Source organism: Oncorhynchus kisutch, linkage group LG2 (assembly GCF_002021735.2).
Source record: "Oncorhynchus kisutch isolate 150728-3 linkage group LG2, Okis_V2, whole genome shotgun sequence".
In the NCBI taxonomy this organism is placed as follows: domain Eukaryota; kingdom Metazoa; phylum Chordata; class Actinopteri; order Salmoniformes; family Salmonidae; genus Oncorhynchus; species Oncorhynchus kisutch.
The window spans coordinates 51604804-51630561 of record NC_034175.2 but is presented as its reverse complement, the minus strand read 5'-3'; the positions used below and the strand labels follow the sequence as shown (position 1 = coordinate 51630561).

General features: G+C 43.8%; 1 protein-coding gene and 1 non-coding gene across 22 annotated transcripts in view; one reads left to right on the top strand and one right to left on the bottom strand.

Moving 5' to 3' along the window:
• clasp1a (cytoplasmic linker associated protein 1a) overlaps window positions 1-25758 on the bottom strand; it is an 88205-nt gene that overhangs the window by 42656 nt on the left and 19791 nt on the right. For 20 of the 21 annotated variants that reach the window (XM_031797302.1, XM_031797324.1, XM_031797286.1 and 17 more), the window contains exons 3-8: window positions 14840-14918; window positions 14493-14596; window positions 14079-14170; window positions 13649-13724; window positions 13133-13230; window positions 6263-6333 (exon numbers count right to left, since the gene is read on the bottom strand). In XM_031797302.1, the coding sequence (XP_031653162.1) occupies window positions 6263-6333; window positions 13133-13230; window positions 13649-13724; window positions 14079-14170; window positions 14493-14596; window positions 14840-14918 (520 nt within the window). Of the gene's footprint in view, window positions 1-3519; window positions 3664-6262; window positions 6334-13132; window positions 13231-13648; window positions 13725-14078; window positions 14171-14492; window positions 14597-14839; window positions 14919-25758 lie in introns of those variants that run through there. The other variant, XM_031797336.1, reaches the window with a different exon arrangement.
• Window positions 15302-15426, top strand: LOC116356898 (U4atac minor spliceosomal RNA). The gene has a single exon (XR_004205196.1). It is a non-coding gene; the product is annotated as a U4atac minor spliceosomal RNA (small nuclear RNA).

Genomic DNA, 25758 nt, shown 5'->3' with positions numbered 1-25758 from the left:
CATTGACTGCTGCTGTTAATACTGTACACATAGCAACGGGTGGTTTTGCATTTGAGACACACAAGTCACATCACACACAGTCCGATCAAATGAACACTGAAGCCGGGAGAGATTTTTTGAAAACCAACACTGTTACAGCAGACAACAACAAACATACTTGATGAAAACTGTCTGAAGACCAGATTAGTAGGCCAATCGAAAACCCAGTTGGTAACATGCACTGACTGTTTTCCCCGATGGGTGGCAAACCTTTAGTTAAGCTTTGGCAGAGCTGCCCATGCCCTGGCAAGTAGGTCCTGTAACCCTTTTACACAAACCTCAAAGACATCCATTCATTCATTACAAGGTCCACGTGGGCAGATGGCTATTCACAGAATCCACTTGGTTGGCACCCTCATGGACAGAGAATGAAGTGGACAACAGGGACATTCACACAGTTGGTTTGTGGTAAGTGATTTCAGTCTCGCTTACTCGGTCTCTGGAATCAAAAACATAATACATCATTCAAGATCCATCTTATCAAAACCAACAGTTGTATCTCTTATCTAATGAACAACATGCATGTCCATATTTATGCATCACATTTCCCAACAGTGATGGGGATATGATAGGGAGTCTTTGAGAGAATAAAAGCCATAACAAATGGTTGGTTTGAATGAACAGAGCTTCACTCTGTCCTTGAACTCTCTCTTTTATCCCCGTGGACACGTAGGCTACTTCTCTTACATACTAGCACTTGGAAGTCGATGAATGGGTACAGGTTATTCTCACCAGGCCTCTGGTGTTTCGTCCACCCTTCACCCTTCTCACACACACACACACACACACACACACACAGCTGTCTAGGGTCTAAGTTACGTACACCCTGCCACCACCCCCACTCTGCCCCAGTGACCAGCACTGGAATGGTACTCTGCCACAGTGACTGGAACGTGACCCATATAAAATGTGCACATTCACTCTGATGCAGCCTCTTGATGTAGCAAACAGATTTAGTGATCATATCCTGTCACTGTTCCTTTAAGTTTTGGGGTGGTTGTTACCTCATACCCCTGCACATCGACTCGGCACTCCCCGTATATAGCCATGTTATTTTTTGCTCGTTATTGTTATTCACTGTTTATTTATTCCTTGTGTCACTATTTCAATTGTTATAATCTTTAACTTGAATTGTTGGAACAGGACCTGTCAGTAAGCATTTTACTTTTAGTCTACACCTGTTGTTTACAAAGCATGTAACATTTGATTGATTTGGTTGTCGTGGTAACAGCAGGTCATGTGCATAAAAACACTTCAGAGGAACATAAATCTGATCCGAGCGTCCAGACAGAGGTTGCATATGGAGGATCGGCTTTGTATTAGGATTCAGATCCACATATGGAGGTGGTATAAATCGGAAGTCAAAAGATCAGATTGCCTGTGTACATCTAATCTTCTCATTTCACCATAATATTGACCAACCCAGTCTGAAATTCATAGCAGCTTTCAGCTCTCTGTCACAACAGACAAGATGGATTCTTCCAGGGAGGACCGAGGATCAAATGTGTGGTTATGTATTGCCCGGCCGTAGTCTAGCGTGTCTGACAGCGAAAGCTTTGATCAAAAATCTTCTGAATCAGGGAACAAACACAAAGCTTTCACGACAGGGCAAAAAGCAACTTGACCTGATGCATGACAGCCAGCCCCATGAAGTTACCCAGTCACAAACACACACAAACAACTTATGAGTCACTGACCACTGTTAAGTGCAGAGCTGTTTGGGCCATTGGGTGGTTGTGGCACTTTAAGAGAGCAGAAAACAGCACTAAATTCAACCTGCCGTCTTCCGTCACCACAGGGAGGAAAGACAGAGACCGCGGTGGGCCATCTTACCTGAGCAGGTCAACGCACCAGGTCCAACACCGTCAGACTCAGCACAAAACCGACTGAACTCTAGTGTTTACATAACAGTACAGCTATTAAACAGACTCTCTTCAAAGGGCTCACCACGGTGATTTCACAGTTTGCGTCGCGTTCCAGAAATTCCACCACAGAAAAGTAAGTAGAACTACGCAGAGACCAACGCAAATGATGCTCCCTCGAATCCGTTGCGTAGACCGTGTGGAGCACTTAACACTTCTTCATGCTGCACAGAGCTGCAGCATCCAGTGTGTGTGTGTGTGTCGCAGTTTGCACCGTGCGATCCTCAGTGTGTGATGTAATTAAAAGGCTATCTTTTGAATCTTAATTCCATCTCTGGTCTTTGTTACCCGTCTCTTCCACTCCTTTAAATGTCCCTTTCAAGAACCTTGCACACACACACTGAAGGCTGCTCACACAGCGCTCCCAGTCAGCACCACAACACTAGCAGTAGAAGGTGAGGGGTGTGACTCATTATAACAGGTACATGGTCTTAACTGTGACAACAAGGCAACAACTGGTGTTCTGCTTCCTCAGAGCTGAGCCTTGTGGGAAAGACAAGCAGGCCATCTCCAGTCTGCAGTGTTTAATATAACACACACACCCACAGGACCGTGTAGGAGACAAACAGTCTTAACATGAGCTAACGTACCATGGAACCCCAAGGATTTAGCACAACAAGGATGCTTTCTAACCAAAGCACCAGCTGACACATTCTAATTCACAGTGACTTGGCTCAGACCCATCACCCAGGCAGAGTTATTAATAACACCCCAATGAGAGCCATCCTTCAGTCCTCTCACTGCATTATGTATATGACTTCTAGAAATGTCCTGCAACAAAAATAAACAAAAAAGGTTTTACACAGACGTCACAAAGTGTTGGGGGCACTGCAGCCTCCTGTTGTGAAGAGGGAGAGGGACATCTTGGAGGAGACCTCAATAAGAGATCTTTACCTGAGGTAGGCTATTAAACACATGTTAGTTAAAGTGCCCTCAACACTGATTATTGAACAGGATGATCTGAGGTTAGGCACAGGTACAGTGAGATTGAGCCGTGACCGACGACGCAGCATCGCCAAAACAGCAGAACCCAACAACAGACTCGTGAAGCAGCAGGCTGAGGGGGCGAAACAGTACCTACATTAAAACTGAAGGGAGGCAAAGAGGCGTGAAACACAATGTTTGAAATGTTAGCAGTGTGATATAGGCTATATAAAACTACACACCAAAACAGTGGTCTGTTTCATCATAATAACAACTCCCAGAGTCAGAATGGCTCACATAGTAAGTAACAACAAATCCTTCTCTAATCAGAGTGCTGGAATACAACAGCCCATCGTCTGGACAATGTGAACTGAGCATACAAATCTCAAACTGGTACATTGTCTCATAAGAAAGACACAAAATAAATAGGAAAAGGGTTAATATGATTTTCTCTCCCTTGCAAAACACTGCCCCCCCCCCCCCCCCCCCAAGTAGCAACTCTAAATAGGCCAGGAGAGAGAGCGAGGAAAGAGAGAAAGATGGAAGGAAAAGCTCTACAACCATTAGCACCTGAACCAGAGTCCAGTGTGTTCTGCCCTTGACATTAAAGAGTCCAGTCCATTCATGCTCTTACCTTCCCCAGTTGTCATAGTGCAAAGCCTTCCTTCCTTCCACGCAGAGAGAATAGTGAACCGTCAGGGAGAATGTTGCTTTACGTCTGCGTGTCTCTCTCCCTGTTCTCCTCTCTCCATCCCCTCCCTTTCCTTCATCCTGTTCTAGTCTTGTGACTACTGCACCCGATACCGTTGCCATACCTCTCCCTCACCAGAACAAGAGGCTCAGGCTGCAGTGGCCCCCTCATTTTGCAGAGGAGTAACATTTGGGCTTTCAGCTGAAAAACATTTCTCCTACCACTTTGGCATGAGATTTAACAGAGACCTCATGGAGGGTGAACATACAGTACGACAAGCAGCACAAACTGAGTCAATAGATGGCTGCTCTGTCTGTATCTTTATCTCATAAGTGTATCATCAACAGTACCTAGAAGCCTTCTGCAAGAGTCATCTGGAGAGTTAGGCCAAATCACAATGTAGCAATGTGACATCACTGTTCGTTTTTATGAGATTCCAGGCCACAATCAGAAAGCAGCCAAGCGCCCTACATATCACAACATTTCACCTCTCGGGGAGGAAAGCCCAGTGCTGACACCTCAGGAGTCAGGACAGTCCAAACATCATATTCCATCATCTCTCTATCCAAGGACGATTCATTGCTAAAGCTCCTATTTCATGTCAACTGAACTGGAGCATGGTCTACTTGCAGCATATGTATGCCTTTTGGGGAATATAGATTACGTCTAGAGATAGAGATTCAATAGGTTTCTGAAGTGTACTCTGGTGGAGGGAGATACTGTATACGTTTTCCTCCTGACAGTAGAAGAAGTACTCAGTCTCCTTGCTCTAACCAAACTGGCCCAGGGAGAGGGAGACAAATGTTTGGGCATGCAATTCAGAACATTATTTATAACGACTCCAACAAACAATCAATGCCCTTTCCTTTGGTTTCAGTCCATTAGCCACATTTCTACTGTGTTCCTTTGGGGTGATACAGCTGGTTGAGGAGAGGCTGAGGTTAATCTCGCCCGAAGGAAAGGAACAGCTACTCCTTCAGTTCACTGACTAGCTGAGAGCATTCTGAACCCAATCTGTGTCTCCAGGCAACGGCTAACGGGCCCACACAACGCTGCACAGCACAGGGCCATGGCAGTACTCATTAGAACACATTGCAACAACAACAAGCATCTCTTATTGGCCAAGTTCAGGTAGTCCCTCCCGGTTTCAGTCTGTTTGGTGCATAATGAATATGACCCACGTCTCTACAACAAAAAGGCCCTCATTACATGTTGTGTTCTGTTGACTGCACTCCTGTCCTCTGCTATTTACGTACCCACAGAAACTATTTCCCTCAGAGTGGAGAGCTGAGCTCCTTGTTGCAAGCTAAGGGGAAAATCTTAGTCATCGCCTAATTTGAGCAGAAGCGTTAGGGGAGAACAAAACGACAGCGCCAAGTACATAATGAACAGTTTAATAAGTGTCATGGAATGAATCATCTATTACTATTCATCTTCCAATGAAAATGTCATCAAAACCGTGTGAGCCCGAAAGTCATCTGGAAATATGAGTTTAAATAGTGAGGGGGTGAAGCAACAAAGCCCTTCACACCGAGAGAGGTGTCCCTGAACGGTTTCCTCCCTTTGTAAAGTTGGACTCTGATCAACACTGAGCAAAAGCAGACATGGTGGATTGTTAATTCTGTGATGCACAATAAAACAGAAAACGTATGGTTAACTTAAATATAATATATTTACTGGGCTACTTCTCAGGGTGGTTAGATTGCCATGATAGATGTGTTGTCTCTCAGTAAAGTCCATAGTAATTGTCCTTGCAGGAGAAGTTACTGAGGGCATGGAAAATAGTTCCTAAATGCTGAGCAGCTTCCACAGTTCTCCTCAGCTCAGCCATTCTACCTGTCCTGCAGACAAACACTACACCCAGTCAGCTAGAATGTGATGGAGTCAGCGAGCCATTGCCCATGACACTGCAAAGAGAACTCACAGCTCTGCTTATACACCGACAGTGAACACTGAAATTTCTATGAAACACACAAGGACAGTCTTACGCGCACACACGCACACACGCACACACTGAGGGAATGCGACATCTGAGGCCCAGAGGAGCCTGCCCTCCTGTGGGGACACTCCTCCACTCAAGCCCCAGGATGTCCGTCTGGCCCTCAGGCCTCCTCTCACCAACACACTAACCCACACACTGGCATGACGGCTGAGTGGACCTAACATGGGCAGGAGACAGCCAGGCCACAAAGGTGCGAACAGCAAGGGGGAGGAAGGAGAGGACGGAAAACAAGTTGTGAGAGAGGGGGAAGAGAGAAAGCTGAGGAACGATTGAGGAGTGAGTGAGAATACAACCGTAGGAGAGAGGAACTCCATTTCTAAGCATAGCTGCTGGCCTAGTTCTCTCACACAGATGAGAACAAAAAAAACTAAGACAGACAAACAGCCCAAATCAAAATGTGCCTAAATATCCAGCCTACAGAGACAGAGTCACGTGCAAGACAGAGAGAGATGGGGTAGATCTCCTCATTGCCATCACTGCAGAGCCCTATAGCTTCATGAGAAACTGCTTTCAGCTTAGTCAACATCAGTCAATAACACCGTATGTGGAGTCCTTCAAATAGTTCCAGAAACTAGAAGCGCATACAAAATATACAGGAACGAGAGAGGAACACAGGAAGCAATCATAGACAAACACCTCGAGAAGCCATGGTAATAACCATGAATCAACAGCTGCATCACTCACCTGAACCTGAGGATGGGATCATGTTCCCAGATCTTTGGACTTCATCAAATCGGCTGAAGATTACATTCAACCTGCAAAAGGAGAGTTAGAGGGTTAAATTCAACCAAAAGATGAGTTACAGAGGGTTATATTCAACCTAAGAGATTGAGGAAAGGAAGGAAGAAAGAGAGAGAAAACAGGTCAGGAAACACAGAGAGAGAGACAGGAAGATGAATCGCCGAGACTCACTGATTCAACGGACTGTATTGATCTCCCCCTGTCAGAGAGAACATTTCCCCCTGGCCTGCTCAGAAGAGTGGAGAGCCAAACTAGACCAAAAATAGACTAGGGATGGGGGGGAAGAAACTCAATACAGTTACATATTGGGATGTTATTCTTGACTCTATATCATATGATTTTGACAATATCGGAATAGAATTGTTGCACAAGTTGGCTGTACCTGCACCAAAACTCCGGTATTTTTCCTTCCTAGCTTGTTCCCCATCTTCTTTTTAAATAGGGAGACAATTTGTTTTCCGCACATTTATTTCAATGACAGATCAAAGTTCAATTGTCTTATGGCTCTCTGGTCCCTCTACTGCAGATATATGGTGAGCAATATGTTTGGAACATCAAATCGCAATAAAAATCTAAGTATCGAATCGTAATATATAAAGCATCGTGTGAATCGCAATACATATCGTATCGGCATCTACACCACGGTTCAAAAGTTTGGGGTCACTTAGAAAAATGTTGTCCATTAAAATACATCAAATTGATCAGAAATACAGTGTAGACATTGTTAATGTTGTAAATGACTATTGTAGCTGGCTGCAACTATGTTAGCACAGCTGAAAACTGTTCTTCTGATTAAAGAAGCAATAAAACTGGCCTTCTTTAGACTAGTTGAGTATCTGGAGCATCAGCATTTGTCGGTTCGATTACAGGCTTCAAATGGCAAGAAACAAAGTCCTTTCTTCTGAAAATCGTCAGTCTATTATTGTTCTGAGAAATGAAGGCTATTCCATGTGAGAAATTTCCAAGAAACTGAAGTTCTCATACAACGCTGTGTACTACTCCCTTCACAGAACAACGCAAACTGGCTCTAACCAGAATAGAGGAGTGGGAGGCCCTGGTGCACAATTGAGCAAGAGGACAAGTGCATTAGTGTGTCTAGTTTAAGAAACAGACATCTCACAAGTCCTCAACTGGCAGCTTCATTAAATAGTACATGCAAAACACTAGTCTCAATGTCAACTGTGAAGAGGCGACTCTGGGATGCTGGCCTTCTAGGCAGAGTTCCTCTGTCCAGGCTCGGTGTTATTTTGCTCATCTTAATATTTTATTTTTATTGGCCAGTCTGAGATATGGCTGTTTCTTTGCAACTCTGCCTAGAAGGCCAGCATCCCGGAGTCGCCTCTTCACTGTTGACGTTAGTAGGCTGGATATTTAGTCTGTTTCTCAAACTAGACACTAATGTACTTGTCCTTGTGCTCAGTTGTGCACCGGGGCAGCCGTTTCCAGCAACAATAGCCATTTACAACATTAACAATGTCTACACTGTATTTCTGATCAATTTGATGTATTTTAATATTTTACTTTTCTTTCAAAGACAAAGCATTTCTAAGTGACCCCAAACTTCTGAATGGTAGTGTTAGTATTGTGATAATATCGTATCGTGAGGTCGCTGGCAATTCCCACCCCTAAAATAGATCAAATAAAACTGGCAGTTGATCATTTAATAGGTGGAATGGATGTTTGGAATGACCGTGGCCAGGAGAATGTAGAGTAGAAACCTGAAGGCAGGACTGATAAAATTGTATTACATTCTAAGTTCCCCCATTCTACATAATAACGATTCTCTCCCCTTACAGTGGGGAAGAGTCACATACGTGTTTCTGTCAGTGTCTCTGTATCCATATTGTACCTGTAAGTCAAAAACAGCCTGCAGCACTTGGAGAATTACTGCTGACTCATACTTACACAGATCCTCTCCATCTCATCTAAAGAATGTGTTATTTAGTGAACAGGGATAATCAGTCACTGACAGTCCCAAAGACATCAGTTCAAACACAAAAAGTGACGGAGGAATTTTAATATGTGAGGACTGGCTCAGCTGCTGTGTTGAGAGCGGTCGCTAACTAACTAATGTTTACGACACAGATATTTCTAAGCTACAGTTCTCTGCAAACTCAAATCAACAACATGTATAGACGTACTGTATGATGTACTAAAGATTTAGGGTTTATCATCACTGCATTACACTGATAAAATGAGCCAGGGAACATATTTGGTGTCAAATAGGGAAAATGCTGCATAGACGCACTTAACAAGAACGTGTCTAGTAGGCAGCTAAATCCTTTTACACTCGAATGCAATTTTACACAATTTGCATCTCTCATTATATTCACATACACTGTGTACACCAAACATTAAGAACACCTGCTCTTTCCATAACATACTGACCAGGTGAATCCAGGTGAAAGCTATGATCCCTTATTGATGTCACTTGGTAAATCAACTTCAATCAGTGTAGATCAAGGGGAGGAGACAAGTTTTTATTGATTTTTTTAAATGTAAGCCTCAAGACAATTGAGACATGGATATTGTATGTGTGCCATTTAGAAGGTGAATGGGCAAGACAAAATATTTAAGTGGCTTTGAATGGGGTATGGTAGTAGGTGCCAAGCGCAGCGGTATGTGTCAAGAACTGCAACGCTGCTGGGTTTTTCCACCCAAAAGACATCCAGCCAACTTGACACAACTGTGGGAAGCATTGGAGTCGAGATGGGCCAGCATCACTGTGGAATACTTTGGACACCTTGTAGAGTCCAAGACTGGACAAATTGAGGCTGTTCTGAGGGCAAAAGGGGGGGTGCAACTCAATATTAGGAAGGTGTTCTTAATGTTTGGTATACTTGGTATAGTCTAAAGGGGCCTCGCAAGCAGTTCTAATTCAATATCCCCTTTTCCCACAGATGGCAGTTTGTTAAATTTACAAAATTAGAATGACATTCTCACACTGTGTGCAACATAGGTTATTTAAAGTAACTGTTCAGTGTTTCCAGATTTCTATTAAATATATCCTATAATTAATTAACTACAATATGAGTGAAATTGTTTTCCTTCCATTTATTTTTTATTAAGTACTTTAAAAAGCTGCTTTTCTGTGTTGGAATGGTGTGGTCCAGGGTTTCCGTTAAGAACATATGAAGCCAGACAACGTGACCGGGAAGATTTTAATTTACCGGCCATTAGAGAAATTTCCCGGACACTTATGCGTTGGGTATGTAACACATTAGGGCGTCCACTAGCAGTTCTCCGCATGACACACATCACATTTCCATTATGGCAATTCATCTTAACAAAACATGCAACTCCTGTAAGGAAGCAGCGAATAAAAAGTCATTTTCAAACATTTGCCAAAATGCGATTCGCGTGGAAAAGGGAAAACACCATAAAAAGCACACCTGATGCAAGCAGTATATGACAGAGGTAAAAATCTCAGCTCGAAAACTCAGAAAGAGGGTGAATTTAAAGATGCAACAACTAGGATGGGTTGCTACTGTGACTAGGATTGTGCATTTGTCTTCTAGACAATGAAACAACTGTTGATATGAAAACCAATAGAACAGGAGAGAAATGGCATTTGAGGTAGTCTTTCATAGGCAGGGCGAGTGGCAAAAAGCCTAGCTGATTATTGAGTTACGTGTGAAATATGTGTGAAGATAATGTGTCTTGTGTATAATTTAAAATGTTGAGACAAGAAGAAGGGGAGGGGTGTAAGGTGAAAATAGCCTACAGACCCGTCTCTCTCCAGAATGCATGCAATCAGGCCTCCAGAATCCACTCAGCTGTCTCCTGTCAATTTTGTGCATTCATTATTTCATGTGAATTGTTTGTTCTTGATTGATTGTTTATTTTGACAAATTCCCCATTACATATGTCACACATAGTAAATGTACAGTAACTGTTAATGCCCATAATTTGGTTACATTCCTTTCTGACTCATTGCTTTGCAGGTCTCCATCACCTCGACATAACTGTTTCTGTTTTGTCCTGTCACTCTAGAAGTGCATTGTATTACTAATTAGGCATACAGTCATTAACCGTTCTCAGCTTTGTTTTTCTCCCAGTCATTTTGGCTGCCAACATTTTTATTTATCAGCTTTTCATTATATTTTTTTATGTCCAAAAAGACAACAATTACCAGCTAACGGAAACCCTGATGTGGTCACACCCCAAAAACAGAATGGTGTGGGCGTATAGCAATTCATACAAAATATAAATCAGAGTAGATCGCTGATTGGCCAGCTGCTCCTCCTCAGGAGGATGACATCATCCTCTATGAGGAAATAGCAAGCATTTTTGAAACTATTTTTAGGTGGGGTTTTTTTTCAAGTGTTTTTTTTCTCCAATTTATGCTTTGGACACAAATACAAAACACAAAATAGGATGAGTCAACAACATTATGTGGGTAACAGAATCTTATTTGAATTTTAAAAGTGAGATTTTCACTGGACAGTGACTTTAAATCACATTCATTATATCTAACTGTGGAAGACTGATGTATTCAAAGCTTTATTCAAAATGTTGAATCAAATAACTACAAGCTATTTGGCAGGAGGAATCTCCTCTGAACATATGGATATGAAGGCTTAGTTAGTATTTAACTGGATCTAACTCATCTCCATTGTAATTGCTCATGGATCTCTTGGAGTAAATGGATTGAGAGTGTGACGACAGACAGACGGAGGGCACAGGTGGCCACAAGAGAGCCTCAGCACCCACCCTGGCCTACACCCCAGACCAAATCTAATCGTGGGCAGAGGAAGCACTCCTAAAGGGAGACCAAATAAGCTTACCCTCTTCACGTTCCCTTTATAAAAAGGCATCTCTTCCCTTTGGGTCTGGGAAATAGTTTTGCAATACTAGCTAAAACAATGAAGAGTGGTATGATAACTAATACAAGGACCAAAAATGGCAGCAGTAAACTAAATTGGGGGGGGGGGGGGGGGGCGATCAGAGAGACAGATGGCTCGGTCAGAACAGATGTTCCCCTTTAACTCTCGAACCACAGAGACAAATGGGAATTAATCAATCTGCTTCCCTATCCCCACTCAACCATGCAGGCACTTAGCTGGAGGCCAGGCTGAGTCATCACAATTGTCCTCGTCACACCCACTACCATCATGATTAAATACTGTGGTATCACTTGGTATCATATCACTGAGAGACTTCAAGGGCAACTCAAGAGCCTCTGTGGCCAAAATTAGCCTATCGCAGGCCTGCGTCCAAGCTCTCCTCAGTAGCTGTTCTCCAATGAGGCATCACGATACAGTGGACGGTCTAATCCAATAACAAGTGTATTGGTGTACAGATTCATTCAATAAAGACTGACGTCTGGCTACAACACTCTATCCCTTCCCTACAGCCAATCCACAGGCAGGCTGGTGCGGCAGCGGTAACATTATATATTACCCATGGTGCTTCACTAATTGGAGGTCTGACAGCCACAGTGAAAGGGCAGCTAGCTAGCTAGTGGTTATGGTGGAGTGTTCCTTTATTAAACACTGCAGGCCAGGGCAGAGCTCGTGGAGGGGGATCAGTAGATTATGACCGCTGATAGAAGACACTAGACAGCCATTCTGGGGTTATGGTCTGAGGCTACCAGAGGATATATGAGGCTTTGTGTGGATAGCTGGACACTAAGGACAAATGAAATGATCAGCTTTCAGTGAGGCACTGCAGAAAAGTGAGACGATCATTTTCAGAATGCACTTTTGATTGAAAGATTCTGTATTGTCAGTGTTATACAGTAATCTTGAATGAAACACATCTAACACTTGATATCAACAGATCATTTAGTCTAGGTTGTTTCCTTTACACGAGACCAACACCTCCTCCACATTGGTCTGGTCTACAGGGTTCTGGCCTACAGGGTTCTGGTCTACAGGGGCATTTCTACAGGGTTCTGGTCTACAGTGTTCTGGTCTACACAGTTTTGACAGTGTTCTGGTCTACAGTGTTATGACAGTGTTCTGGTCTACAGTGTTTTGGTCTACAGGGTTCTGATCTACAGTGTTTTAACAGTGTTCTGGTCTACAGTATTCTGGTCTACAGGGTTTTGGCAAAGTTCTGGTCTACATTGTTTTGACAGTGTTCTGGTCTACAGTGTTTTGACAGTGTTCTGGTCTACAGGGTTCTGGTCTACAGTGTTTTGACAGTGTTCTGGTCTACAGTGTTTTGAAAGTGTTCTGGTCTACAGGGTTCTGGTCTACAGTGTTTTGACAGTGTTCTGGTCTACAGTGTTTTGACAGTGTTCTGGTCTACAGTGTTTTGACAGTGTTCTGGTCTACAGTGTTCTGGTCTACAGTGTTTTGACAGTGTTCTGGTCTACAGTGTTTTGACAGTGTTCTGGTCTACAGTGTTCTGTAGGCTGTTGAAAGGATCAGAGAACGTGACCAATAAGCACTTTAAGATGAAATGGAAGAGGCCTTTAAATTAGACCACACCCCTCTTTTCCTTTGTTGTTGGCTACAGTATTTGCACAATAACCTGGGGGTGGAGCTGAGGTGTGTGTCCTACCATCCATACACACACCGCCTCCCACTCTGGGAAGTGTTTACCTGATCAATGCACATTGTTTTTCACCTAAGAAATCAAATTCCTTTATTCTGCTTCTGTGTTTTTAACTATGATCACAACCTAACACCCTAAGGCCTTGTGCTGGGAAGGCTGCCGAATCAGCACTATACCTGACCCATTTACACGCTCGGTACAGTAAGAGGGGTGGAAGGGGGAGAAAGAAGTATGAATAGTGATGGGGGAGAATGCGAGCGAGAGAGAGGACGGACACACACACAGAGAGAGACAGGCGGTCCATCGTACCGTGACTGTGGCAGGCCCTTCTTGGAAAGATCCATCCTCACCCTCTCCCCCACGTGTCTGTAGATCTCCACCAGGCAGCCCATAGCTGCATCTCTCACCTGAGGACAACGGGGGTAAGGTTCAAAAGGCAATCTTGGCATTCTTAGACTGGATCAACTGTCTGTTAGAACTAGCTGGAGAATGCAATTATCATTCACTTATATAAACCCTGTTTCAGCCATATTACTTGAAAACGTTCAACAGATGTTTATACGCCCACTAGTATATGTCTAATGCTCTTAAAACAGTAACTGTAGATAAACATTTAACCTGCCTCCACCAGCAGATGGCACTGTCATGTTGTATGGTTGTACATGTCTGTATAGCCACTAGGGGGCTCCATGTCCCTATGGTAAAATGCTGCTGCAGTCGACTCCTTTGTCTGTGCTAGAGCTCTCTCTCTCTCCCTGGGCAGCAATGTAATAAACGGATTCATGACACAGCAAACAGACTGGGACACAAATAGGCTGTACATACCTGACTGGTGGGATCTCCTAGAAGATTACATATGTGAGGGACTATTTTACTGAGGGTTAGGCCTTGGGCTCCGTACCTGGAAGAACAAAGACAGAGGATGTCAATGACATCATTTGGTAAGCATTAGCTATAGCATCACAACAAAATAAAGACTCCTGACTATAAAGACCTTACCATAATATCATTGTATAGTTCTCTATGATACACATCAGATAATATTGTCACATTTTAAATCAAGGCTCATCCATACTCTTGGCAGTCAGCAAAATGTCCATTGCTATCAGATACTCATACCCTGTCCATTACGCACTAATGACAAAAAACATCAGCAATGTTAAAATAAATGAGCTGAGAGCTGTAATACACATCTGGTGTATAGGAAGGAAAAACAGATTCAAAGATGGGTGATTGAGAGGCCAGGCAGTCTTACATGTTGAGAGTTGAGATGAGACAAAGGCAGGCTCCCTCTCTGGTCCTGTTGTTCTTGTGTTTGAAGCCTCCCAGCATTCTGTCCCAAACATACTAGGGAGGAGAGGACATGATATTTGTACCAGGTCAACAATCAATCACTTTTATTTTTATTTTTATCATGGATCAGGGTCATATAAATTAACATACAATCGAGTCAGGAATCAAAGAGTACTAGGGATTCAGAAATCAATAAACTTGGAATTTATCAATTTGAGATTGTAAGATTGACCTTTATAGTACTGTAGTATCACAACGAGAAAGCCAGGGAATCCTATGATCCTGGTTTGTCAATAACTCGTCTGTCTGTGTGTGTGTGTGTGTGTGTGTGTGTGTGTGTGTGTGTGTGTGTGTGTGTGTGTGTGTGTGTACGTACCTGTGGGGAGGCAGCCTGCTCCATGATCTTCAGCAGCAGGATTTGATCTTGGTCTCTGACTTGGTCTTTGGAATCACCCAGACGATCTATCAGACTGGCCAGTACTAGAGACACAGGAGAGAGATGGAGACACAGAGAAGAGAAGAACAGACAGGGAAAGAGGTAGCATTGTTATCTAAAGGTGTGAACAAGGAGTTAAAATCCAATGAAGCTCAATAGTCTAGTCTATGCAGGGATACAATACAGTGTTTTTTAGTCAGACATTTTGTCTAGAAACCTATTTATATTTGAATTAATTTAACCATGAAGAAAGTTATATTTTTTAAATAATAAAATGACAATCTTACCTGTTCCCACATGGTTCCTAAATCGGTCCTGTAACCTTGTCACTAAGGCAGATAAAAGGTCTATACCTAGCAAAGCCACCTGGAAAACACAAGAGGGACATTTTTAATAAACATAAAAATACAAAATGACAAAATATGAAAAGCCACATAGAAATTACAATATCATAAAATGTCATTTTTTACCAACATTATTATACTAAAACGAACAATTTCCCCCACCTTCAGATTGAGTTCCGTATGCAAATTATTGTTGCAAAGGATTGTGGGTAAACTGAAAAATCCTCACTTGATCTGCTCATAACAGAACAATGGATGACGCTGCTGCTCTGAAACCTTCGTAATGTTGACCTATTACACTTTAGTACAGCACTGCCATAGAAAAATTATTTAAAGAATTGCCACCCACCATGGGTGAAACCATGGCTGATGTAAGCTAAGTGCACTGCCCCCCCAATGTATTCAACTTTCCTTGTCATGGGGTGAGGGAGCTGCTCAATGAACGTCTAGTGAGAGTAGCCCTGCTAACACCATAACGACACATAAGCATCACCTGAGCTTGCTCAGTCCATGGTGCAATTTTTGGAACCTAAATCTTGTAAATAACATGCCACACTGACCAAGGATCCCAGCTGCATTGAAGAATACTGGCATCTACTGGTAGGTGTGAGAAATGTAGGATTTTCCAGACATCATTACAGCTTCAGGGATCATCAACTTGATTCAGCCACGGGTCGATTTTTTTCTTCAGCCGATGGCCAGGGGGCCATTACTTAATTACAAATAATTTGCTGACTGTAAATTGACCGCAAAAATCCTAAAAATAGATTTAACATTTGACTAAAATAATCATTTTAAACCTTTATGTTCTGGAATATTTCGAGGAATTTAAAAAAATAATTGTGCTGATTGGCTGGTGTTTTAGTCTTATGTCCAATAATAAAATAAATAACTGAATAAATATTGGGGAACCCTGGTCCATGTTATCCAATTTAACAGTAAACAGTCAGCTTCCTTATACTGCACAACTTTAACAAAATATCCTTTCCTCAATTTAGGCTACAGACTGGTTAAAGTTTACTTGAACACTACCAGCAGCAGGCATGTCTCCTCTGGGGGTATAATCCTGATCCTTTGTTCCCAGGCGCAGACAAATGGGAATTACAGTAATTATACTGATGACAAGCCTGAAACAAAAGGCCTGGAGGAGAGAACTAAAACTGGGTGGCCAGAGGAGAGGACAACAGTACAGTGAGTCAGACCTTAAAAAGAGCCCCAAACTGCAGCTCTAATTTCAACCACATTTAGTCTCTTTTCGGAGCAGAATTTAGATTCCCTCTATGGACAGAAACTTCTCACCCCAGAATCTGCTTACCCCATTTGCTGTCAAAAGCGTATGATTACACTCATATGCACACTCTCCCTGTATTCATCTACACACAGACACACACAATGTCAGACTTGGGTGTTGGCCAATAGTACCGGGAGGCAGGGTCATCAGGAGGAGAGGCGGATGGAGGATGGCTGCTGCAGTGCCCCCTTCCTGCCTGTTGGTAGTGTGTGTGGGTATGTGTGCGTGTATGTGTGTGTGTGTGTGCGTCCTCTCTCTAGTCTCCACCCCCAGTCTGAGAGACAGACCCCTCCCACTCCCTGGTCCCTTCAGACAGACAGATGGCTACCCCCTCCTGTCTCCCCCTGGCTCAGGGCTGGTAAACATAGTAGGGATTTGTCCTATGATCATGAATACTCTACACTTCATTTCAACATGGCCTTCTCTGTCATTTCCCCTCTGTGACTTTCACCAGGGGAATGTTGATGTCCTGAGACAAGCTGGCAGACTGACTGGGTCTACCGTTCTACTTATAGTCAACACTTTCTTTATCTTGTTTGTTTTAAAAGTTCACAGGAGGTGGTGATGAAGAATAAATAGATGCAGAATGTACACTCTCCCCTCTCCCACCAGCCCAAATCAATTCTGACCGACAACACAATTAGACAATTCCCAGACCTGTCGGTCTGTCCCACCTTGGCTAACTAGCGAGTAGCAGAGTATGGATACCCACCCAGAGATATATGCTACAGGATATTGAGGCTGGTGGCCCTCCTGTCTGATGACACGCTGGTAAAAATAAGCTCAGCTCAGTCGCTGTGGGACCCACGTCCCCATTAAACCTGCAGCTCTCTCTACAGCACTGTATGCTGTAGCCATCTCTAGCATACAGTGGCATCACTTGCCAAGAGGACAAATGACTCAGACAATTATATATGACAAACAGCACCTACACACAGTGGTTGAATGGCTGTCAAAGATAATAAACAAGGAAGGGGACATCAGAGGAGTACATGCCCATCCTACTAGCATGAAGACATGCCACACAAAGCAAGCGGCCCCAGCCAGTAGGGCTAGCTCGGTATAGCCAGCCAGTAGGGCTAGCTCGGTATAGCCAGCCAGTAGGGCTAGCTCGGTATAGCCAGCCAGTAGGGCTAGCTCGGTATAGCCAGCCAGTAGGGCTGGCTCGGTATAGCCAGCCAGTAGGGCTAGCTCGGTATAGCCAGCCAGTCCTAGCTCGGTATAGTCAGCTATATGTGTTCTCCATTAGTAGACAGTTTCCTCTTGTGCCAAAATCCATCAGCCAATCTGTATTACAATGGACACTTAATGACATCTCATTCACTCAAACATGTCTGCTATTCATCCCTGTGAGTCATGGAAAAGGATTCCCCCCCACACTCCTCTGATGTGGCTGGACCAGGCTTAGATTTAATCATGGCAAAGCCCATTCTCTTTTATTTTACTTCCAGTAGCTTGACAAACCACACACACACAAATGCAGAGTGACCTCCCTCCCTTTTCTGCTGAGACAGTAGAAGTACATATTAGATCAGACAGGCATGGATGTAATGCAGATTCATATGCACGTACACACACACTGTGGGCTCTCACTGCAGTGATTTTCCATGAGTCAGGGGAACAGCTGGGCTGAGTGGTTGAATGGCTGGAGGAGAGGACAGCCAGCCAGTTAGACAACCTGTCCCTGTCCGGACAGACAGAGCCCAGAGGCAGAGCTACACCATAGTTACCTAACACATAGCACCCTGTCATTACTCTGGATGCCTGACCCTCCTTCCCTCCCTCATATCAAAGGTTTAGCAGCTGATTCTGGATCAGTTTTGTGTTCTTAGCACTACCATGGTTGGAGTCAGAACTGGGGGTTGACTGGACTGGTCCTAGACCAGTGCTTGGGGCTGTTAGTGAGTGATCCTGATAATATTATGCTACAGCTACTGTGTGTGTTGTTCCCAGCAGCCTAGCACAGTGACTCAGCAATAGGTAGGCTAGTCAGCAGGCAGTACTAAAGTAGGGTAAAAAAACTAACAAGTAAACACGAAACAAACACACACACCAGTATTTCCAGTCCACTTTACACATATGATGCTCCCTGACTCCCCCTGTTAATGCTTGAATTCCTGAAGTGAAAACCGTGAAATAAGAGTCTCCTCCTCCAGTTATATAGAGAGGAGTAGCCTATCCATCATATCTTCTCTCTGCTGAATGCAGCACTACAGGAGGTACTACGGCTATAGCTCTGGTATTTATCGTTTACTGGACATAGTAGACTTATCTTTTTTTATTTTACCTTTATTTAACAAGGCAAGTCCGTTAAGAACAAATTCTTACTTTCAATGATGGCCTAGAAACAGTGGTTAACTGCCTGTTCAGAACGACAGATTTGTACCTTGTCAGCTCGGGGGACTTGCAACCTTCCGGTTACTAGTCCAACGCTCTCACCACTAGGCTACCCTGCCGCCCCAGGGTCTAAAGGCCGACGGTTCGGCCTGAACTTAAGCTCCAACGTGTATTCTTCATGCTTAAGGCCCTATATGCATATTCACTAGACTCAGCCATTCCCTAGTGCTGTGTTATGGTCACATCTCAGATCGAGATGAGATATTACATGGGACAGGGCTTCCAGATAAGCGGTGTGTATCTGCGTGTGTGCAGAGGCTTTAGCCCTGGCTCTGTGTCTCCACACCTCCACATTACTGCATCTAGTAAAGGCCACATCCCTGCTCCTGCCTGAGGCTGTACAACCATCCCTACAGAACTAACACTAGCCTGTTAGACAGCTCACTACCATCCACGAGTTACATTCCCCACACCTCCTCCATCTCACATAGTTCAGTATAGAGATGGGTGCTGGAGGCATAGGTAGAGAGTTATAAGAGAGAGGCCATAGAGATTAATATAAACACTCCATCTATTTCTATGTATTAGGCCCAAACCACGGGACATCAATGTTCTGATTGCCTAAAAACACCAGACTAACAGTGTGTAAGGGACCAGTGTTCTGATGTTCTGGAGGTGCGCATGGGACCGGTTACTGCAGGCAGGATGCGTAGCAACGTGACCACACAACATACTGACACTATGTAAAAAATACACTGTTATGATGAAGTGACGATAGAGAGGATTTGCAGGTTTGTTAGGCGAACATTATTACGTAACAAGTATTATGCTCCTCCATGACAATCTGTCGGTGTATGAGCGCAGGATAAATGAAAAGCTGAGTTAAAGGAAGATGATTGAGGCAACAGGGGAAAGAGCCTCAGATCCACAAAGTCCCTTCCACCAGGTGGCTGATGAGATATGTTGGCCCAACTGCCATATTGCATCTCCATCCCAAAGCCCTTGCTTGGAAGTGTACTTTGCCAGAATGCCAAGAACCTTGCCCTCATCCAGGCAAAGGTGGTGAGACACAGTAGTGATGACACCATAGGCCTTGTTGATCTCTGCACCAGACAGGATGCTCTTGCCAGCACACTTGGGGTCCAACATGTACGCTGTGGCGTGTATGGGCTTCAGGCAGAAGTCTTTACACTTTTTGATGCATTTCAGAACTGCAGTACGGTTTTCTTCTCTTACATCTGCAAGCAGAGTCTGAACATCAGACAGGATGGCATTGTCTCCCTCAATCCGTGCAATGGCTACTGCAATAGGTTTCAGGAGTTTCAGGCTGGAGGATCCTCTTGATGGGGCTGTCCATATCGGCAGATTGTGATATGACCATTTCTTGGAGAGACTCCTTCCCCTCCAGGAGACTGTCAACCACCGAACGGGTGTTGCTGGGCAGCTTCAATGTGGTGCTCTTAATCTTCTAATTTTGCTTGGTGAGGTAGATTGCTGCTATAACTTGATGACCATTCACATACCGAACCATTTCCTTGCCATGATGTCCTTGAAGAGCAGATTCAATGCATGAGCAGCACAGCCAATGGGTGTGATGTGCAGGTAGGATTCCTCCACTTCAGACCAAGCAGCCTTCATGTTCGCAGCAGTGTCTGTCACCAGTGCAAATACTTTTTGTGGTCCAAGGTCATTGATGACTGCCTTCAGCTCATCTGCAATGTAGAGACCGGTGTGTCTGTTGTCCCAGCATTTCTCTGAGACATTTCTTTGACTCCATTGAGTAAAAAAAACATGGTTCTAGGAGGACCATGAGCTGTTGCTACCATTTTAACCTTGAATAGAAGTAGAGGGACTTTTGTCAGAGGTTGCTTGTTGTGAGCGCTGAGGGAACTTTATGCACTTGGCCAGATGATTCTGCATCTTTGTTGCATTCTTCACATATGATTTGGCACAGTATTTGCAAATGTACACATATTTTCCTTCTACATTCGCTGCAGTGAAATGTCTCCACACATCAGATAGTGCCGGTGGCATTTTCCTATAAAGATGAAAAATATTTATTTATTTAAATAAAATGAAAATTTCCTTCCCATGTACAGATAAATAGTTAAGTAGTTACATTAAACAACTCCTTAAAAAGATAAATGTTTTAAAATGAAACAAGTATGGAAACAGGTGAATTAACACTCCTCAGTTAGCAGGCTCAAGCAAGCTAAAACCCACATGGTAGCAAAAAACTAACTAGCAGAAATTGTTAACAAGTTAGAAATGATTTAAACACTTTGCTGTAGGTTACTATTTACAATATAAATTATATTCACCCCATCCAGTATTGTAATCAAAAACTTACCAGAAAGCACATAGTCGTTGGCTCAGACAGTGTAGTAGTGTGAGCTCAATAGCATCTCATTAGCATGCAAGATCTTGAGAATCAACTTTACATGTGATGGAAAAAATGCACTGTGCATGCAGAAGGTTGCAATTCCATTGAATTGGGGATAGTTCAACCAAAATATGCCACAAGATCTAGAATTGCCTTGTGTGTATCCCACAAAAAAGGTTCACTGTTATAAGCCATCTTTTTTTGATGAATTTAAGCAACATTTCCATGGAAGATTCCGGGGGATAATCTGGAAATTTACTGGAAAGTTTACGACCCTTTGCAACCCTAGTGGCAGCTGATGTTTTACTCAGCAGGTTTACCGCTTGCACTCCCCTAGCCCTTTGTCTTCTCCCCCTCCAAGCAATATTCTTTGGGCAGAGGCAGTGAGTGAAAATGACACACCATCACCAGACGGGGCAGGGCAGGGTAGGGCCAGGCTGGGTCGACTTGGGCTGAGGACAGAGTGACCACACACACATTCCCCTCACACACATGCACAGGGATAGATACACAAACACACACCCGCACACACACAGACAGCGGAAGCACAGTGCCAGTAACGGGACAGGCCTGTCCAAAAGGATAGAAAAGGGCATCAGTCTGCAACATGATGACAAACAGGAAGCAGCTAATTTGTGATGTTTGACACTACATGACAGAAATCTGGGATCTACAGCCTGATCGGACTGCCTCTTCTCTGGGAGGACGTGTCTTAAAGTGACTAGTTTTGCAGGTAAAATGGGTCAAAAAAGAGACTCCCTCAAGTTTGGCCCAAGCCATTAAATAGGCTAAGCATTGGCTAGCCCATGGAAACAAACAAGAAGAGAACAGGGGACATATTTGATCAACCTTCCACAAACGAACACCATTCATGTTATTGAACAAAGAAGTCTCTTTCATGGAGAAGATGGGCTAACTGTTGTAGCCTAACTGTTGGGGTCTTGCTGGTATCGTGTAGTTAGTAGCTAGGGGAAACCTTTGAGATTGCTATCTTTCAGAATGCTATTAGAAGGTAAAGAATGAGGTTGTGGCTACCTGTAGAGACAGAAGGGCAGGAATGAAGCCCTGACTAGCTAAGACCAACCCATAACAGAAGACAGGAGGGGCAGGCAGAATTACCACAAACATCCACACCCCGTCCTTATAGTGGAGGCAGGCCATTTCCTTTTCTCTGACATAGACTTACCCGTGTGTGTGTGTGTGTGTCAAGTATGTCCATGTGTTTGTGTGTTTCCTCAGTGTGTAGTCTCTGTAAGTCAGAATAGCACACGGCAGCTGTCATTGTCTGTCATAGTTGAAGTGTACCTATGATGAAAATTACAGGCCTCTCTCATCTTTTTAAGTGAGAGAACTTGGACAATTGGTGGCTGACTAAATACGTTTTTGCCCCACTGTATGTCTGAGGTCAGTGGGATAAGGTGGTAAAGGGCAAACATTTGGGGGAATCCCAACTCTGAAGACTGATAATAGATCAAATCAAATGTATTGGTCACATACACATGGTTAGCAGATGTTATTGCAAGTGTAGCGAAATGCTTATGCTTCTAGATCTGACAGTGCAGCAGTATCTGTTGCGCCTTCTTCACCACACTGTCTGTGCGTGGACCATTTCAGTTTGTCCGTGATGTGTATGCAGAGGAACTTAAAACTTTCCACCTTCTCCACTGCTGTCCCGTCAATGTGGATAGGGAGGTGCTCCCTTTGCTGTTTCCTGAAGTCCACATTCATCTCTTTTGTTTTGCTGACATTGAGGGGTTATTTTCCTGACACCACACTCAGATTGCCCTCATCTACTCCCTGTAGGCTGTCTCGTTGTTGTTGGTAATCAAGCCTACCACTGTGTCGTCTGCAAACTTGATGATTGAGTTGGAGGCGTGCATGGCCACACAGTCGTGGGTGAACAAGGAGTACAGGAGAGGGCTGTGAACGCACCCTTGTGGGGCCCCAGTGTTAGCGGAGTGGAGAAGTTGTTTCCTACCTTCACCACCTGGGGGCAGCCTGTCATGAAGTCCAGGACCCAGTTGCACAGGGTGGGGTCGAGACCCAGGGTCTCAAGCTTAATTATGAGTTTGGAGGGTACTATGGTGTTGAATGCTGAGATGTAGTCAATGAACAGCATTCTTACATAGGTATTTATTTTGTTTAGATGGGATAGGGCAGTGTGCAGTGTGATGGCGATTGCATCGTCTGTGGACCTATTGGGGCGGTAAGCAAATTGGAGTCTAGGGTGACAGGTAAGGTGGAGGTGATATGATCCTTGACTAGTCTCTCAAAGCACTTCATGATGACAGAAGCGAGTGCTACGGGACGATAGTCATTTAGTTCAGTTACCTTAGCTTTCTTGGGAACAGGAACAATGGTGGCCATCTTGAAGCATGTGGGAACAGCAGACTGGGATAGGGATCGATTGAATATGTCCGTAAACACACCAGCCAGCTAGTCTACGCATGCTGTGAGGACGCGGCTAGGGATGCCGTCTGGGCCGGCAGCCTTGCGAGCGTTAACACGTTTAAATGTTTTACTCACGTCGGCTACGGAGGAGGAGAGCCCACAGTCTTTGGTAGCGGGCCATGTCGATGGCACTGTATTGTCCTCAAAGAAGTTGTTTAATTTGTGTCGGAGGAAGACGTTGATGTCTGCGACAGGGCTGGTTTTATTTTTGTAATCCGTGATTGTCTGTAGACCCTGCCACAAACGTCTCGTGTTTGAGCCATTGAATTGCAACTTCATTTTGTCTCTATAATGACGCTTTGCTTGTTTGATTGCCTTACGCAGAGAATAACTACACAGTTTGTATTCGGCCATGTTTCCAGATGCCTTGCCATGATTAAATGCGATGGTACATGCTTTCAGTTTTGCGCAAATGCTGCCATGTAGCCACGGTTTCTTGTTAGGGAAGGTTTTAATAGTCACAGTGGGTACAACATCTCCTATACACTTCCTTATAAACTTGCTCACCGAGTCAGCGTATACATCAACGTTATTGTCTGAGGCTACCCGGAACATATCCCAGTCCACGTGATCAAAGCAATCTTGAAGCGTGGAATCCGATTGGCCAGACCAGCGTTGGATAAACCTAAGCACAGGCGCTTCCTGTTTTAGTTTCTGCCTATAGGAGGGGAGCAACAAGATGGAGTCATGGTCAGATTTGCCAAAAGGAGGGCGGGGGAGGGCCTTGAATGCATCGCGGAAGTTAGAGTAACAGTGGTCGAGTGTGTTACTCACTCGTGTACTGGATTCGATATGCTGATAGAATTTAGGGAACCTTGTTCTCAGATTAGCTTTGTTAAAATCCCCAGCTACAATAAATGCATCCTCGGGATATATGGTTTCCAGTTTGCATAAAGTCCAGTGAAGTTCCCTGATGGCCGTTTTGGTATCCGCTTGTGGGGGGATAAACACGGCTGTGACGATAAGCGAGGAGAGTTCTCTTGGGAGATAATACGGTCGGCATTTGATTGTAAGGAATTCTAGGTCAGGTGAACAAAAGGACTTTGAGTTCTTGTATGTTGTTACAATTACACCATGAGTTGTTAAATCAATTTGCACACTGATAGCCACTGACCTCAGGGTTAAAGGTCACTCATAAAGGAGGTCATGATGGGGCATCTGAGATAGAATTCCAACCGCTGACAGTACAATCAGTTGTTGTGTAGGTCTAATCAGCGTGCAAATTGTTGATGTTGGAGATGGGACCTGCTTGTTGGGTTAGGACATTAGGACAGTTGTCAGCGCTTAGCTACCTATCGCGTGTATTGTTGATAACGGATTTAGGCATAACTGTTTGCACATGGAGCACTAGCTCATTTAACCACAGCCGTTGAAACAATTGCAAATATGCTAGCTAGGAGCTACAGTACACACTCATACTGTTATGTAACTTTAAACCATGAATTCAGTGTAAATAACACTCAGCCTGTCCATCAGGTCCAGATAAGCATAATGCATACTGTAGTACTCATTTAAGAGAACATATTCCATCTTCAAGAGAGGCTATGGGCCTGTGCAACCCATGTAAAGTCATCACTCTGAATGATTGGATTACAGAGCATGGGTCAGGGAGAGGAGACAGGTCACCATTTTCACTTTTGTGTTTCTAACACATGAAGAGTGTTTGAGATGTGTTCCTCAGACATATATTAATTGGTGTAGGTGCTTGCTAAGGTGTTGCATTCTCTCCACTGCATGTAAATTGGGAGGTACCGGAATGCCTGAAAACACCCCCACCTTTATAATAAAGCATTGCATGGCACTATCATCACTTTTGCATTCTGGCATAGCGCAGTAGAGACACTTGCAGAAGTTGCACACATGGGGACATTTTTTGTAGCCTCGGGTCCGGGAAAAAGTTGCCCTTTTATGAACGCATTTCATCTTGAGAATCTGAGATCAATAACAACAACCTTGTCTTGAATCCATAAATAGCCTAGTTGTGTGGAGACACACATACTGGACAATATGAGGAGGAAATTAGTCCTCAAAAAACTTTCCAGTTCCACTGACTCACCCAAGAATGCAAGGCTCACTCAGCCTTTGTGTAAAAAGCCTCTCTCTCGTTTAACTTTGTAAAACAATGCTGTTCGCTCAATAGGCCTATTTGGAAGCTGATAACATATTTGGTATGTTTGTCTTCTATTTTCAGCTGGAGCCATTTGCTTTCCAATCTGTGTTTTTTAAAAACAAGCTATTTATCTGTGGCTAAATTATAGGCCTACTCCTGCTGTATCCTGAACTATTTCATTTCTTTCTGAACTGACAACAGTAATTCTATAACTTCGGCAAAATGCATTTCCATTTATCAGGGGTGCTGCAGAACCTCCAGCACCCTTCCCTTCACCTATAACCCTATAA